The sequence below is a fragment of the Rhinoderma darwinii genome, chromosome 5 (assembly GCF_050947455.1).
Source record: "Rhinoderma darwinii isolate aRhiDar2 chromosome 5, aRhiDar2.hap1, whole genome shotgun sequence".
Classification (NCBI taxonomy): domain Eukaryota; kingdom Metazoa; phylum Chordata; class Amphibia; order Anura; family Rhinodermatidae; genus Rhinoderma; species Rhinoderma darwinii.
In genome coordinates, this window is record NC_134691.1 from 295,399,641 (window position 1) to 295,416,307 (window position 16,667).

At 40.0% G+C, this 16,667-nt stretch overlaps 1 protein-coding gene across 1 annotated transcript; it reads right to left on the minus strand.

Moving 5' to 3' along the window:
* Positions 1-450: 450 nt before the first annotated feature.
* MACC1 (MET transcriptional regulator MACC1) lies at positions 451-15,661 on the minus strand. Its single transcript, XM_075828672.1, has 4 exons — positions 15,556-15,661; positions 5,431-7,472; positions 4,065-4,253; positions 451-984 (listed from the first exon to the last, which is right to left on the minus strand). The coding sequence occupies exons 1-4, from the start codon at positions 15,659-15,661 to the stop codon at positions 775-777; spliced, it is 2,547 nt and encodes an 848-aa protein (XP_075684787.1). The 3' UTR covers positions 451-774.
* Between the last annotated feature and the right edge of the window lie 1,006 nt (positions 15,662-16,667).

The following is a 16,667-nucleotide window of genomic DNA, read 5'->3' on the forward strand; positions in this document are numbered from 1 at the left end:
TTCAGTTAGCTCCCCCTAGTGGTTTCTGCATGCAGTCAGAATTAGATAATTTATCAAGTCAGAAAAAAAGAGTTCTCCTATGCAGGTATTTCTAATCTTGCACCTTTATAGAATCCAGATCTCATGTGTCAATGTAACACATCTGTATGAAGCTTTATTAACATAAGAAAAATGGTTTATTATTAGTTATGTGGTTATATTAAATACAGAAATAATATGCCTCAACAGTTTAATATAGATGATATCATAACCATACGACTACAATAATTTACATATGATAAATTCCAGAATAAATATTCAGTACAAACAATATAATTTAATATTATCACAGCATCAGAATGGTCTGGATATTTTAGAGATAGATACTTTGTAATAATATTTGCAGACATAATAATATAGACAATATCTAAAAGAGAAAAAATCCCATTACTGCAAAAACATGCCGGTAGGGAAACTAAAAGGTAAAAATATTTTAAGAGATGAAAAATAATGTCTATAGCTTGTGCACTATATGTCAGAGCACTTTATATACACTGGTAATACATCTTGACGTACCAGTCATCCAGTAATTTTAGAACACTGTTTGGGTTGCTATGGCACCAGTCTGCAGGAACGTACCTAATGACACTTGTATTATAAAAGCACCAGTAAATTCCTCCGGAAAGTACTAAGTAACGGCATCAGGGTCTGATCTACACAGCACAAGAAGCACAGTTTAGAAAGAGATCAAAATGATTGCTTGTTTTGACTGTAGGTAAATAAGGATCGTTACAATTAATCTTCAGGCTTGGAAAACGAAGTGGCCCGTAAAACTTCCAGGCAATTGACAAAGATGAGGGTTCCAGTGAGCTCCCTCCATTGCCTCGTCACTGGATATTTCATTCTGTCCAATGAACAGTGTAAGTCTTGTAGCACATCCCTGTAACTCTCTCCATAATGAGCAGCCCATGTATATAGGAAGTCAAAGGCAGGTTTCCACATCATCTGCGTAGAGAGTTCAAGGGTTAATTGAGAATGATATTGTATGAAAATAAAGGTGCGAGCGTTCATTACATTTTTTTTTATTAGAAATCCAAATATTAACATACTAAAGACCATGAATATTATTACTAACCTTCTAAAAGTGAGGGCATCAGCGATTTAAATGAGTTTTTTGGTGCTAACTGCTCACCTAAATGTGTATAGTTCTCTGCAGAATAGTATATAATGTGAAGATTACATGACAGGTATCCATCCAAAATGCTAAACTTTTAGTTTAACTCCTTAATGACCAGCCCATTTTACACCTTAATGACCAAGCTATTTTTTGCGTTTTTCCATCGTCGCATTCCAAGAGCTATAACTTTTTTATTTTTGCGTCGGCATAGCTGTATAAGGTCTTGTTTTTGCAGGACACGTTGTATGTTTTAATAGCACCATTTTGTGGTACATATAATTTATTGATTAACTTTTATTAACTTTTTTGAGGGGGTAATGGAAAAAAAGACATAAATTTCGCCACTTTTTTTTGCGTCTTGGATTTACGCCGTTTACTGTGTGGTATAAATAACATAATATCTTTATTCAATGGGTCATTACGATTTTTGAAGGCAGGATGAACAGGAAACAGCAATTCTGCCATTGTTTTTTATTTTATTTTTTACGGCGTACAGCGAGCGGGTTAAATAACATAATCGCTTTATAGGTGGGGTCGTTACAGACGCGGCAATACCAAATATGTGTAATTTTTTTTTTTCATATTAAACTATTTTATAAGGGAAAAAGTGGGTTTTTCATTTTTTTTATTTGGGATTTTTGTTAACTTTATTTTTATTCCCACTGGGGGAATTCACTATGCGATCTTCTGATTACTTTTATAATACACTGCAATACTTCTGTATTGCAGCGTATTATTCCCTGTCAGTGTAAAACTGCTCAGTCATGCCTCAGGCATGGCTTAGCAGGCATCCGCCACAGGCAGACCTGGGGGCCTTTGTTAAGCTCCTGGCTGCCATAGAAGCAATTGGCACCCTGCAATTGCAATTGCAGGGTGCCGATGGGGTGAGAGCGGGAGCTCCCACCCTCCAAAACAACTTGGATGGGGGCTCACTATTGCGCACCGCATCCAAGGGGTTAGACAGCCCGACACCGTGCCAGGCTTATGTCAGAACGCCGTGAAAAGGTGGCACTCTGGCATAAGTGCCCTCTTCGGCTGCCGTGAAAAGGCGTATTGGCAGTCGTTAAGGGGTTAAAAGTTCACTAGACCCCAAAACTGAATTTGTCAAGTATTTCTATTAAAAATTGTTATATTAAAAAAATATACAACTAAAAAATATTATATAATAGACCATTAAAAATAAATTTCACTCAAAATGCCATTTTCTACTATTACTAATGATCCATTACTTGGGCTTCACTGATAAAAGAGGAGGTATTTTTCCCCTAATGAGGCAATTGACATCAACCTCGTGGGGGTTTTGCCTTCCTCTGGAACAACACGGTAGGATTATAGTTTGGACTTGATGGACCTGTGTCTTTTTCAACCTTATCAACTATGTAACTATGTGAAAGCTAAGGGTATGTTCACACGCTGAGCCAAAAACGTCTGAAAATACGGAGCTGTTTTCAAGGGAAAACAGCACCTGATTTTCAGACTTTTTTGAGCAACTCACGTTTTTCGCTGCGTTTCTCGCGCCGTTTTCGCGCCGTTTTTTCGGCCGTTTTTGGAGCTGTTTTCAATACAGTCTATGGGAAAACGGCTCCAAAAACATCCCAAGAAGTGTCCTGCACTTCTTTTGCCGAGGCTGTATTTTTACGCGTCGTCGTTTGACAGCTGTCAAACGACGACGCGTAAATGACAAGTCGTCGGCACAGTACGTCGGCAAACCCATTCAAATGAATGGGCAGATGTTTGCCGACGTATTGGAGCCGTATTTTCAGGCGTAAATTGAGGCATATTCGCCTCGTTTACGCCTGAAAATAGGTCGTGTGAACCCAGCCTAACTGTTCATGATCAGTTGTGTCAACATTTCTAATTATTATGACAAGGCTGCTAATTGTAACCAATGGAACTATTTGCCCTCAAAAGTTTAAAGTGGGAATGCCTTTAGTTTTCCCCTTGGATGATGTCTTCATAAGCGGGAACTACATCCGATAAGTTAAATGTTCCTTTAAATGCTATGGACACCTTTGATGTGTATTATGTGTTAAAAACATTTTTAGAATTGTTTTATTATTAACAATTTTGCGCCGTTTTTCTTCGGCAGCTAGCATGTGTTCCAATACACAGCAAGCTGTATAGCATAGCGAGCTTTGACATTCAAAGCTCATTCCGACAGACGGACTTCCCTGTCGGCTCACACTCTGGCCCCTACTGTCTTCTTCCCAAGAATTCAAACTATCAAACTTAATCAGTATTGAACTGAGATGAGCATTCAGGAGAAGACACGAGAGTGAGTCAACAGCGACACCAATCTTTAGGAATTGATAGTGAACAGCATCAAGCATCTTGCAATGTATTGGAATACATGCCAGCTGCAGAAGAAAAATGGTTCAAAATTATTTAGAATAATCTATTTAAAAAAAAAAAATGTCACCCATAACATATGCAATGCAAAAAATAAAATAAAAGGTGTCTATGGGCTTGAGTCAATGACCAACCTTATTTTTTCCACTGAATTGGCAGGTATTCCATTTTTAATAACAATGCTTTATGACAACCATCATAAAAGTAAATTAACTCTCTGTTACTAAATTGTTATAAAATGACTGACTAAAGTCCAAATCTGTAAAAGTGCTCAATATGCAACAGCTACATCTCTGGAGAACGGCTTTGTGGTGCTATAGAGATTAATAGCAGGTGATAGCGCTGTCATTTGCTTATCATATTTTGTATCGATAGATGGTACTGTAAATTAAAAAAGATACAGTACTGTGTCTTGGTGTATTTTACAAGTGGATACACTTTAGGTTCTTCTACATTCATTCAAAAACATTCAAAACCTTTTTATTCTGACTACATGGCAGACCATAACACTAGAAAACAAATACAATCAAATCTTTTGTAATATGGATTTGGACGATACCTGCAGGTTGACTTCTCCACTCTTTCCCTGATGAGGAACCTCATAGGCCTCAATCTGTTGCTTAGTAAGTCTGGCTAGTTTTTCAGCAAGCTCTCTCCAGCGTATGCCGAGTTGTACAGCGGCGGTCAGGATAACTGTATCTTGCGTGAGACGTGCTACCAACCCTTGACAGTCCATCTTTAACAGACCCTATGCAAAGAATAGAAATAAAATATGACCAAAATCAAAATGAAACACACAAGATTTTTGGCTGCACAATGCCACTAATAACACTGTCGGATGTCTAAACACTGTCTAAATACTGTCGGATGTTAAGCTCCCTGTGTAAAATACTTTATCCATATTCTCATTTAGTAAAAGAGGTGTATGTAGAAAAAGGGACGTGGTTAAGAGGAGTCCTAAAATGCACTTATAGTAATGACAGGCCTCATATTATGGTGCAAAATACACCAGACATAAAGAAGAAAAAGGTGTCTAAAATACCTGGAAAAATCCAGAGGGCTACGTTGTAATCAATTTGGCACAATATGAGACATTTTTATTCTGACTTGTAAATTCATGAACATTATGACACTATTGAAAAATCTCACCTATTGATTATAACTGGAAACCTTTCTACCATTTGCTGTTTATGGCAGCCCGTAGAAGCAGCTTCATTCACTCATAAAATCTGTTCACATAAAAGTCATAACAAATTTCTCCCAACTAAAATGCTATATCTTTGAAATGTTTTTTCTCATGTAGGGGATCAACTGCTCATATAATAGGTAACTGCCAATTATGCAGCTGCTCATGGACACAAGATAATTATTCTCTAAAATGAACTATTCTCTCTACTAACTACTGCTAGATTGTATTTTTGTTGTTGTTGTTGTTTGTTTGTTTTTTTGCTGCATTCATTGGTCCCTGATGGCAATTTGTTAAAAATGTAGATTTATTTTCTTTGTCTGTTAATCAAATGCAATCTGAGATTTATGGTATAAACGGCGATTGAGGCTTATCATTCGTTATAATGAGCAATCTTCATAACTTGTTTATGACATTGGGAATAATTATTGACCAAAACTGCAGTATATCTGATGTCGGGTTTACTAATGTTTATGGCGAGCATTACTCCAAATTATAAGTACTCTTTAAAAAGGTTTAAGTGGCAAATTCATGACTTATCCAGTAAACATAATGGACTGTGCACAGGGATATAACGTAAATTGCACCGAACAAGACTGTTTGATTAGTTGCTTACAGTATAAATACAACGTATACTGTATATATTTAGTTTGTGTTTTTGGACTCTACAAACATGTCAAACATATGGAGAACCTGTGTTATTTATATTGGTTTTATAACAGAAGGTTGTGAAACATACCATAATAAGCTCATAATGGAATTTCCTCTTTTTGGAGTCGGCATGGCAATCTTCTTTCAGCCTTTTCACAACACATGACACTCTGTCAGACTCTTTGTCGGGAAGTGGGTGACTGAGATCGTCTAATGACAAGTGTGAGTAACCAAGGGCATCAGCTAGAGATCTCCAGTCGTGGACTTTGTCGGAGACATTTGATAGCACAGATGAGTATATGTAAGTCAATTTCTTAAATGGCAGTGCGATCTGCTCCAGAAGCATCTTGGTTGTAAAATGCACATCTGAAAAATCAATGACTTGATCTTTGGAAATAATTTTTACATTTTTGCAGTGTACAAGGCCAACCTTCCCTCTCAAAACACCCACATACCATTCTTTAATCTTAGTCTGACCAATGGCCTTTATTTTATCTTCACCGAGAAGTGCAATTGTGTCTCCTTTAAAATATTCCAAGAAGTAGTCAATCTTCTGTTGCCTTAGTACAGTTTTTAAAGTCACAGCAAAGTTGAGCATCTTTAGTGTTTTATCCTGGAACTTCGGATACTTCACAGTGCTCATAATAGGCATGACAGGCGTAGACAAGATTTGTTTGTGTTTCTGTAGGCAAGTTTGATTTTTTGGGGTACAGTGTATTTTTGGTGCAGGGTTAGGGGTACTGACTGGAAATTCCGATAGTATTGATGAACCTTGGCTGTCTTTGATCTGGACAGTAAAAACAAATGAACGGATATCTTTGCCACCTTTCAATGAGAAAGGAAACTGGGCACGAATCGTCTTACCCGCCTTTAGCTGCTGTAGTTTGATTTTATTATTATTATCTATTGTTTTTACTGCAAAACATGAGTCATTTGTAGCAACATGAATCAATAAGTCTTGAATTTGGTAAAATGCAAATTGATGCTTCCCCCAAAGTTGAAATACAAGTGGCGGCAAATTTTTTCCCTGTCGTTTTATGTCATCTACATTGAGTTTATCTGGAGTATAGTTATGTCCCATAACAGCCAGGACCGTGGTAAATGCTGGATGAATATGCTTGGGTCCATAGACTGCTACAGTTAAAGATTTCTGAATGTAGTCATAAACACTGCTGGACTGGTTTTGAACAAATTTGGCTTGTGCTGCACTTACAATGTATGTGATACGACCTAGAATGGCTAACTTAATTTGTAACATGTTATTGTAGATGTAGCCTTCCGGGATTTTTTCAAATGGACCTTCTTTTTCATAGCTGTAAAAGGTTGTAATATCATTCATAACTTGACTGTATGGATCATTCTTTACCTCAGCTGTAATTTTCATTTCCAGTAAAAGATCTTCTACTGTATTGATGTTGCTTAATGTAATTTCTAGAAGAGGACTAACGGTAGTTGACAGGTTGTTGTTAAGACAGGATGGTGGATCAAGAAAAGCTCTTAAAGAAATGTCCTGAAATTCCCCTTGTCTAACATGACCCTCAGGAACATGAATAGTTATATCTGAGTTTGGAAGTTGTACAGAGCCTCCTTTATGATCTAGTCTGCAAAATATTTGAGTGTCTGATGCTTGTGTCTGACCCCATCCAGGACTCTGGCTCATGACATCCAAATCAAGACATGATCGGGTTAATTGTCTATGACTCAACCAAGCCATCTTGTAAGCCTCTCTGTCATTCTGAAGCCACTCCAAATCTGGGGCCAGAATCTGCCCATCAATCTCCTGAGCATTAGATTCTGTGCTGTCTAGATCATCCAGATACGAAACACTCTTAGACCTTCCAGACTTTATCACTGCTGATTTTTCCAAGACATGATTTATATCAAGTTCATCTCCAGAACTTGAAACTGAATTTCTGGTTTCTGAATCCCTAAAGAGAAAAAAAGGGTCCTCTTTTAAAATAGACACTCTTTCATTAGTTGATGTGTTGGCTTGAACCACATCATCCAGAAAAGGGTTGGATTCAGAAAGTCCATTCCAAAATGGGTTAGTGTGCTTTGGAAAGTTCTGGGAATGGTCTTGAAACACATCGGGCCAGTTAATGAGTAGATCCAATTTGTTTCCCAAATTTTCTGTGGATAAAACAAAGAAATGTGATATAAAATATCCATTTTTTACTGACAACATATTGACCACCATTATTCAGTATTGCCTCACTCTTGACACTGCTCACAAAATACAGGAACAAAACATGAAAGACTATTATTTGTTCAAAGGCTGCGGGTTTATGACATTCATTTTTTTTTTAACATTGTGTAAGATAAATTAGTCATGGAGCTCTGGTGGCTAAGAGGCTATAGCAGATGTTCCATGTTTAACTCTGCCTAACAAACTCTATAATGCCTAATCCAAGCTAGCGCCAGAAGTTGATTATCTGATCCACCTGAAATCCCAGAGGCATTGCTGTTATTCTCAAAGCTCTTTAAGCTTGGTGAAGTCTTATGTACAGGCAATTCTATAATCAATGCTACATTGCATCTACCTATAGAAGTTTTCCAAGGTGAGTCAGTCAACACTCTGAGCCAGGCCTTGCAAGGGCCAGGGATAAATAGCCTCCCTTCTTCGAAGCATAGGAATAGCCTATCTTGTTTCTGGCTTCAACCTTGGCTGCTACCCCAGTGTCCACCAGTTGACAAAGTCGAGGTTTGGCTGCATTTGAACGTGGCCAAAAAGGGCAGAATCAGTTTGTTGGGTCTCCTGTTACAGACAGGGCAATGGGGAGAAGATTCCTTTTGCTAAAGGCTGCCATCAAACCAAAAACTGGTCTGGTCTGAGGTCTGTGAGAATGAAACAGACACAAACCTGGGAAATTTTTTCTCTCTAATTTTTTCATATGTATTGTGATTTTCAAGATTTTTACTGTAATAGAATGGGAACACACTGGTTTGTATTCAGAAGCTGAAAGCCATACAGAGCTAACACTTCTATCAGATGAGAGTTTGCAACGATTGTATCTAGTCTAAATAATTTTCTGGAAGTTAAAAATATCAACAGCAAAAATCTTTCCCATTTGGGTAGTTTGCAACAAAGTATTAGAGTTGGTAAAATGTATCTGTCGGGTGTCCAGGTTGTTTAACTCACAGAGAATTGTCGACTGCAAACAATTGTAGCAAAGTCACAGCTATGAGATGTATTAGGTCTTGAAGTGGTAAGGAATTGAAAACACAAAGTATATTAGAAAGTTGTTAAACTCTCTATTATGGAATAATTCAGATTTACATAAAACCAGAAACCCCCTTTTAATTTTTAAATTCCTTTACCAGTTTAAAATTCTATAGAAGGCAAACTGAAATTTGATTTGTAGAGGTATCACAATAAAATAAATAAAAAATGCTAAATGTCTATTCACCAATGTTAATTATTTCAGATTTTCAATCAAGGAAGATGTCATTATTAAATTCAATTTGAAAAGGCTTCCTAAAACTTGGCAATCCGGACAACTTTAGTACTTATAGCAATTAGACTTTATTATAAAACTTGGATTAACTCCAACTTAAATTTTTTTGCTGTTCCAGCAAGATTTCGGCATTTGAGCTTAACACCATTTCTACATAATTAGTAGATATTATAGAATGTGATACTTGCTGTGTAGATAAACTGTCTGGCCCATACTGTATAGTGAATATATTTGTATGATAAGGACACATTTATTCTTCTTTTATAGTATCATATAATATCTTCTTCTATAGCATCATCGCTTACTTGTTGAGTAGTAGTCAATAAAGATGTGTTTTCTTGTGCATCTGTTATTGGATGTTTTCTTTGTGTTCCCAATTGACCCTTTTTGCTGGGGGGGGGGGGGTATTTTTTTTAAACTAATGTGTTATTCTATGTCTGTTGTTTTTTCTTTTTTTTCTTTACTTTAGTCCTTTTTATGTAACGTTTAGTGGTATGGGGTAATACTATTGTGATGAATAAAACATAAATAACTTTTTTTGTAACTTGTGGTATATTACTATATTAATTGTTCTGTGGGTGTACAATCTGAGTATTTAGCTCACATTGGGATTGCCCAGACTAGATACAACTATATCTTTCAACGCTGTACAGGTTTTTAACCACTGGATGTAAACAAGATTATTTTCATTCACTGACAGCTAACACACACTTAGAAATTGTTAAGTATTTGAAACACAAAGGGGGGAATGCTTTAAGATATTTATGCCACTTTAGTGGTGGAAAAAAGTAGCAAATTTTGGCGCATGCATGTTGCAACCTATTACCCTTTTACCCTGCTATTGCCAAAAGTTGACGTAGTTCAGAGCTACAGACAGCCCAAGATTCAATAAAAAAAATTAAGAGACGTATGCCTCTTAATGAATTTGTTGCAGTTTACTCCAGCGGGCTTCAGTCTAAGGCCTCATGCACACGAACGTATTTTTTTCCTCCCGTAAATACGGGTCCTTGGTCACACGTATTCGACCCGTATTGCACCAGTATTTACGGACCCGTGCCCGTAAATACGGGTCCGGTGTCACCAGTATTCCACCCGTATTTACGGGCACGTTTTCGCTGCAAAATTGCACTGCACTAATTGGCAGCCCCTTTTCTCTATCAGTGCAGGATAAAGAGAAGGGGCAGCCCTTTCCGTAGTAAAAGTAAAAGAAATTCATACTTACCCGGCCGTTGTCTTGGTGACGGGTCCCTCTTTCGACATCCAGCCTGCCCTCCCTGGATGACGCGGCAGTCCATGTGACGGCTGCAGCCTGTGATTGGCTGCAGCGGTCACATGGGCTGAAACCTTGATCTATATGTTGATCGGAAGTCACTGTCCAGGGTGCTGAAAGAGTTACTGCCGATCGTTTAACTCTTTCAGCACCCTGGACAGGGACTATCCACTGACGTCGCCTAGCAACGCTCCCGTAATTACGGGTGCACACACGTAGTCACCCGTAATTACGGGAGCCCCATAGACTTCTATGGGCCTGCCCGTGCCGTAATTATGGCCTAAAATAGGACATGTTCTATATTTTTCAACGGCACGGGCACCTTCCCGTAAGCATACGGGGAGGTACCCGTGGCCAATAGAAGTCTATAGGCCCGTAATTACGGCCCGTAATTACGGCCCGTAATTACGGCCCGTGATTACGGGCGTTTTTACGTTCATGTGCATGGGGCCTAAGACTGTTGTATGAAACGCCAGTATCAGTAAATCTGTTTCAAAGTATATTACAAAGTAGAATATGCAATGATTAATGTTTAGTAAAACTATTTTCAAATGTGCTATTGGGGAATAATATGTTAATAGTGGGTAGTCCCTAATTCAGGATCCCCATCTATTAGCCAGACTGGATAACAGCTACAAAGAGCATCTTCTGAAGGACCCAGTATGTACAGGCATTACATGGATGGACTATTGATTTCAATGGGCACATACAATAGTCTATTTTTAATAATAGTTTATTTCTCCTTTGGTGGCGCTCTAGTAGTAATAGTACACTTGCTGTCTGATTCCCCTGCAGATTAGAGCAGATTTATGGTGAACCCAGCAACAGCACACCCTGGGATTACCTTGTTTTTGGGAACCCTTCTAATAATGAATAGTCAATTGTGGACAAATCCTTAAAACTTTATTTACGTTAAACCAGAAAAGCCCTTTAATAGCCAGTATTGTCAGTATCCTCACTAATCTCTGCTATTTTTAATGGTTTCATGTGCTAAAATAATTGGAGAAGCAGCACCTTATGTGCTTGAAAGTGAAAATACACAGCTTGTATTAAAATCAAGCCAATGCTGTGGATCTAGATGCCTTTAAACAGGAAACTGACTAAAGCTAAGCACATTCAAAATAAACTGCCTTCAAACTGCCCAGAATACATAGAAATTATTACAGAATAATAATTTCAAGTTCATTTTTGTGCAAAAATGATTACCTCACTGCCCTTCATAATGGAGGAAACAGTTTGTACAGAAAATGTGCGATATTCTCTTTGAGAGTACCAGTAATCCCTGTCGTTTTTGCATAATTTATACTAATGTTTTAGGTTTTTTGAGAGGTTGGATCTTCTTTGAGATATTCTGTTTTGTGATGTTACTTCCAACGACATTGGCACCATATAGTAAAGTTTTGAAATGTGGGAAGCACTATATACCATATAGGCTTATCTGGTGGTTGCGGCTAGTGGGGCTATTGGGGCTTTGTTTCCAGAATTTCTGCATACAAATAAACAAACAAAAAATTCTGCATTAGTTTGGCTGACAACTAACATGGTGGTCAGTATCTCTTTCTGGTTATCCCGTTGTTTACAGGCAGGTGATGTCTCACTTTATCACTAGGGCTAGGCGATATGTGCTGACCACTACTGGTAGCGTAAAAACCAGTGTAGATAGTGCCACACTCAGTTTCCCTTGTAGATATTGGTGCTCCACACTGCCCCAGTACATATTGCCACACACTGCTCACTGTAGCTATGGCAACGCACTGTTTCCGGTAGATAATGCCACAGTGCCTCCTTTAGATGGTATCTCGTGGCCCCCTGTAGATAGTGCCACAGTGCCCTCTGTAGATAGTGTCACAATGCCCTCTGTAGATAGTCACGTAGGGTTCGTGGACCCACTGGGCCGTAGCGCCTTGGCGGTATGGCAGCTGGCCAACAGGGCGCAGGTTAAATTCTATAGTTCGTATACGGCACCTGTGGCAGCAGATCGGACAGTAGCAAGGCAGGCTCGGCTGGGACTAGGCAGCAGTCAGACGTCAGGCGTGGTGAAGCAGGACAGGCGTGGTATACAGCACAGCATGACTCTGGCTCAGCACGGCACACGACCAGGATAGCACCGGATACAGGAACAGGAACAAGAACACACTAGGAGACCATCGCATAGACAAACTTAGGGTATGACAACAACGCTCAGGCATAGAAGCAAGGGGCTAAACCCCTCTTATAGTCCAGGCCACTCATGGGCAGATACTACATTAAAGTCCGGTGCGCGCGCTGCCCTTTTAAGAGCGGGCACGAGCTTGCACGTGCACCCTACGGCATCCGGCCGAGGTCAGTGGAAGTGAGCGCTGGCGTCTCCTGGGGAGGAGACTGGGGCCAGCGCTTGCCGACCCATGGTTGCGGCTGTGAGGGGGCGAGTGAACCTAATGGCCCGCAGCCTCGGACATGACAGTGCCACACAGCCCCCCTGTAGATAGAGCCACACAGCCCCCTGTAGATAGAGACACAGCCCCTTGTAGATGATGCCACATGGCTGTGGCCATCAGGGGGAGAGTGAACCTCACTGCCCGCAGCCACGGACATGACAGTGCCACTCAGCCCCCATGTAGATAGAGCCACACAGCCCCCTGTAGGTAGAGACACAGACCTCTGTAGAGGATGCCACACAGCCCCCCTTTAGATGATACCACACAGCCCCTCTGTAGATAATGCCATACACACCCCTTTGTAGATAGCGCCACACACACACCCTTGTAGGTAGTGCCGATGCTCTGGTCAGGATTCCTCTTCTCTATGAGCCCCTACCGTCACTGTCCATATATGGACAGTCATGCCAAGGGCTCCTACAGTAGCGGTATCATCGGCCAGTGATGTGGACAGTAATGTCAGGGGCTCCTTCTAGGAGCGGGAATCCCCCACCAGAGCGTCGACAATGCTCTGGCCAGGGATTCCTGCACTCCAGGGGGAGCCCCTGACTTCACTGTCCATATATGGACAGTGACGTCGTCAGGGGTTCCCTCTATCAGCGGCAATCCCCGGACAGAGTGCGGCAACACTCTGGTCGGGGATTCTGCTGCAGGAGGAGCCCCTGACGTCACTGTCAGGGGCTCCTCCTGGAGTGTCCTGAAATCCCCGGCCAAAGTGTCGGCAACGCTCTGGCTGGGGATTCCGCTCCAGGAGGAGTGAATAGCAGAGCAGAAAGCAGATAGTTTCCTGCTCTGCTATAGTATTCAATTGTACCTGCATGGCGGGACACATCCCTGGACAGCAATTTGCTGTGACTGTCTCTGTAAATTCGGGACAGTCCCGCTGAATTCGGGACTGTTGGCAACTATGAAGGTGTTGAAAGCTTTATGGTTAGCCACCATTGCTGCATTTGTGTAACATTTGAAAGTGACTGTGCCTCTCTGCAGGAGAAGTTATTTGTACCCCCTTGTGGTCATTTGTGCAGACACCCGGCCTAGTAAAAATAACTTTTGTTTTACATCAAATTTGGGTCTACTGTCATCATTGCGACTAAGCCTTACTTGCCTTGCGGAGCTCGGCTTACAGGAGGAAGAATGCATAAGAAAGGATGGATATCCAGGTCGGAGTATGTAATAATGACTACACATTATGAAAGATGGCATAACCTGGTTAATAATTTGCAGCAGAGATGTGATATAAGAATTGATGTAATGATCCTTGTGGATACAATTAAATTGGTGATCGCTGCGGCACTGGGCAAAGGGGGCCCATTGGTATTAGCTGACTTCAATGTAAAAACTGAATCAAATACATTTGTATTTTGTGTTAGACAGTAGAATTGTGCATCCAAACTTGCATTCCCATCATTACATTGCACAATAGAAGCATTTTGAGACAATTTGGTGCCAAATCTGTATCTAATCATTGGTCATAAATTATAGATATGGAGAAAAAAAAATTGCTAATTGTGAATAAGGCCCTGCGCTGCCTGATTTATGTAGCCTGTTAATGCTGAGTTTTCAAAACTAAGGAGCACAGATGTTTAATGTATGCTACAGCTGAGACTTTATATTGATAAAAACTGGTATATGAAGTTAGTTGTATTTTCAACAATGCTCTCTCAAGTTACAGTATGAGCCTGTTCCATGACGATGATGAATAATCTATTCAGAGGACAAGAGCATCTTCATGGTCCTGTACGGCAGCGGTCCTCAACCTTTTTTTAACCAAGGACCAGTTTCATGCAACACAATTTTTCCATGGATAGGCGGCTGGGGGGGGGGGTGTTCGGGGTTTAGGATCAGTTCACATATTTAATAAATACTGCGGATTTTCCGCAATGGAATTCGCTGTGGAAAATCCACAGCATAATACAGTAGCAGCAAAGTGGATGAAATAGAAGTTGTTGCGTTTATTGCGGCAGAATCGCAGCGATTCCGGTGCAAAAAATGAAACTCAGAAAAAAAAAAAATCTTATAATTATTCAGAAGTCTATTTATTCCTCCAGGCCGGCCTCCTGGGTTGACGATTCATTCCATGTGAACGCTGCAGCCAATTACAGGCTGTAGCGGCAGTCACATGGGATGAAAGGTCATCCCAGGAGGCCAGCCTGGATGACGTCAGAGGGTCGGCCTCCTGGGATGACGCTTCATCCCATGTGACCGGCGCTGCAGCCAATCACAGGCTGCAGCAGCATCCTGGGATAAATCGTCATCCCAGGAGGGGCAGGCCGGCTGAATGCTCAAAAGTTTTCTGCACAATTTGGTACAATTTTTCAACCGGAATTGCCTGTGGCCACCGATGCGGATACCAGATACCGCGTCCCGATATCAAATGATCCACGGCCCGGTGTTTGTGGATCACTGCTGTACAGTACACAGCGTATAGTAAATATAAAATGGAGCCACCCTCACCTGGGATACAAAAGAGAAGCTCGTCCCATCATTGGTATATAGCAGTACCTTAGATGTAGCACTGCACCTCAGAGAGGCGCTACAAGACAGCCAATCAGAGCATACACTGGTTGGCTCTACATGTCTTCAAAAATTGCATGAATGAGACATTATAAGTAGATCTTGGGTGCAGCATTTCTTGCAAATACTATTTAACGGTGAGTGAGTCTTGTCTTAATACACAAAGTGGTGCCAGATAAGACAACATAATGTATTAGCCACTAATAAAGTGATGTATAGATGCAAGCAGTTTTCCATTAATTTTATCTTTATACCAATATTAGGTTTAGTCTTTATGGAGGCTGGCTGGGAAACAGCTGACAAAAACCTTTACCCTAAGTAAATCATTAATGGTAGATTGTTCTTATATTAGAGAGCAAATATTCTAGAAAGTTTCTAAAGTGAATAATTTCTCTATAAGAATGTTTCAAAACCACTCAAACAACCATTATACAATGTTTACATTTCAACTATGTGCTATTAGTTACAATTAAGGTTAATCAAACAAGAAGGATGTCTAGTAAATGGAATACTATTTAATGCAGCAAAACTAGGTAAGATCCAGACCCTTATGTTACCTGGGTTATTTGTAGGTGCACTTTGCCCATCCAAATCTATCAGTGTTCCTTCTGATTTGCTTCTTGAAATGCCAGCAGAACGAAAAGATCGTTGTCGCCTTGACATTGTCCTGCAAAATAATATAACAATTGCATGAATTTTTGTCCAAACGTATGTCTCAAGTCAAATATATGCACTGCTGAATCCTTATGTGCAGTAATTGTTGCTTCTGTTAGCTCGGCTGTTTGTTCTCCAAACATCTCTTGCTTTTAGTTCCTGGGACATTAAGCAAACGTCTAACAATTACCATTGTCAGCCATATTAGTTCTCATGGGGTTTATTTATCTGTCACCTGGTCACCTAAAACCCTTTTTTTCTCAGGTCTCCCTGACAGTCAATCAAAGTCAGAGAACCCTGCCCACTCCATAACTCTGTTTGATTGAATCTGCGCCTTTCAAATGGGAAAAACTATCTGGTATAAGTGATTAAATGTTGCTGTCTATCAGAGATATGTCAGAGTCCCTGAGCTTAGATTTTGGGGACTGTGGTTTCAGGACTGTGCTGTGCTTGTTTACACATGCGAGACCCTATAGCAGCATAAATAGACATGCTGAGTACATGGAGATCCATTATCACGGATAACAGATTTGCAACAAAGTTAGCCAAAGACTACAGCTGCCACTGAAGAAGCTAAGCTTTAAAACTTAACCTTTATTAGGCCATATATATATATATATATATATATATATATATATATATATATATATATATATATAGATATAAAATCACCAGCAACAATGCATATCCTTAAAAACCACAAATGCTGTTGCTTATAGCCACCAAAGGTGCTTTCACAGATACAATGGGATATGCCACACAAAATCACACGTGCAATGACTCGTATCTATGCCATCACAGTGCAAATCACTTGAAATGAACAATGAACCAGGACATCAATCTGAACATAGTCCAGCCCTAAGGCAAGACCTCCAAGATCTAAGGTCAGAGACCAAATTTTTACATTTTTGATTATTTGATCTCTTCTCATATATATTTATATACTTATAAATATTCAAAATGAAATCTGTGCTACAGCCATCTTATCTGGCCTTGAATTCATCTTAACTGCTAT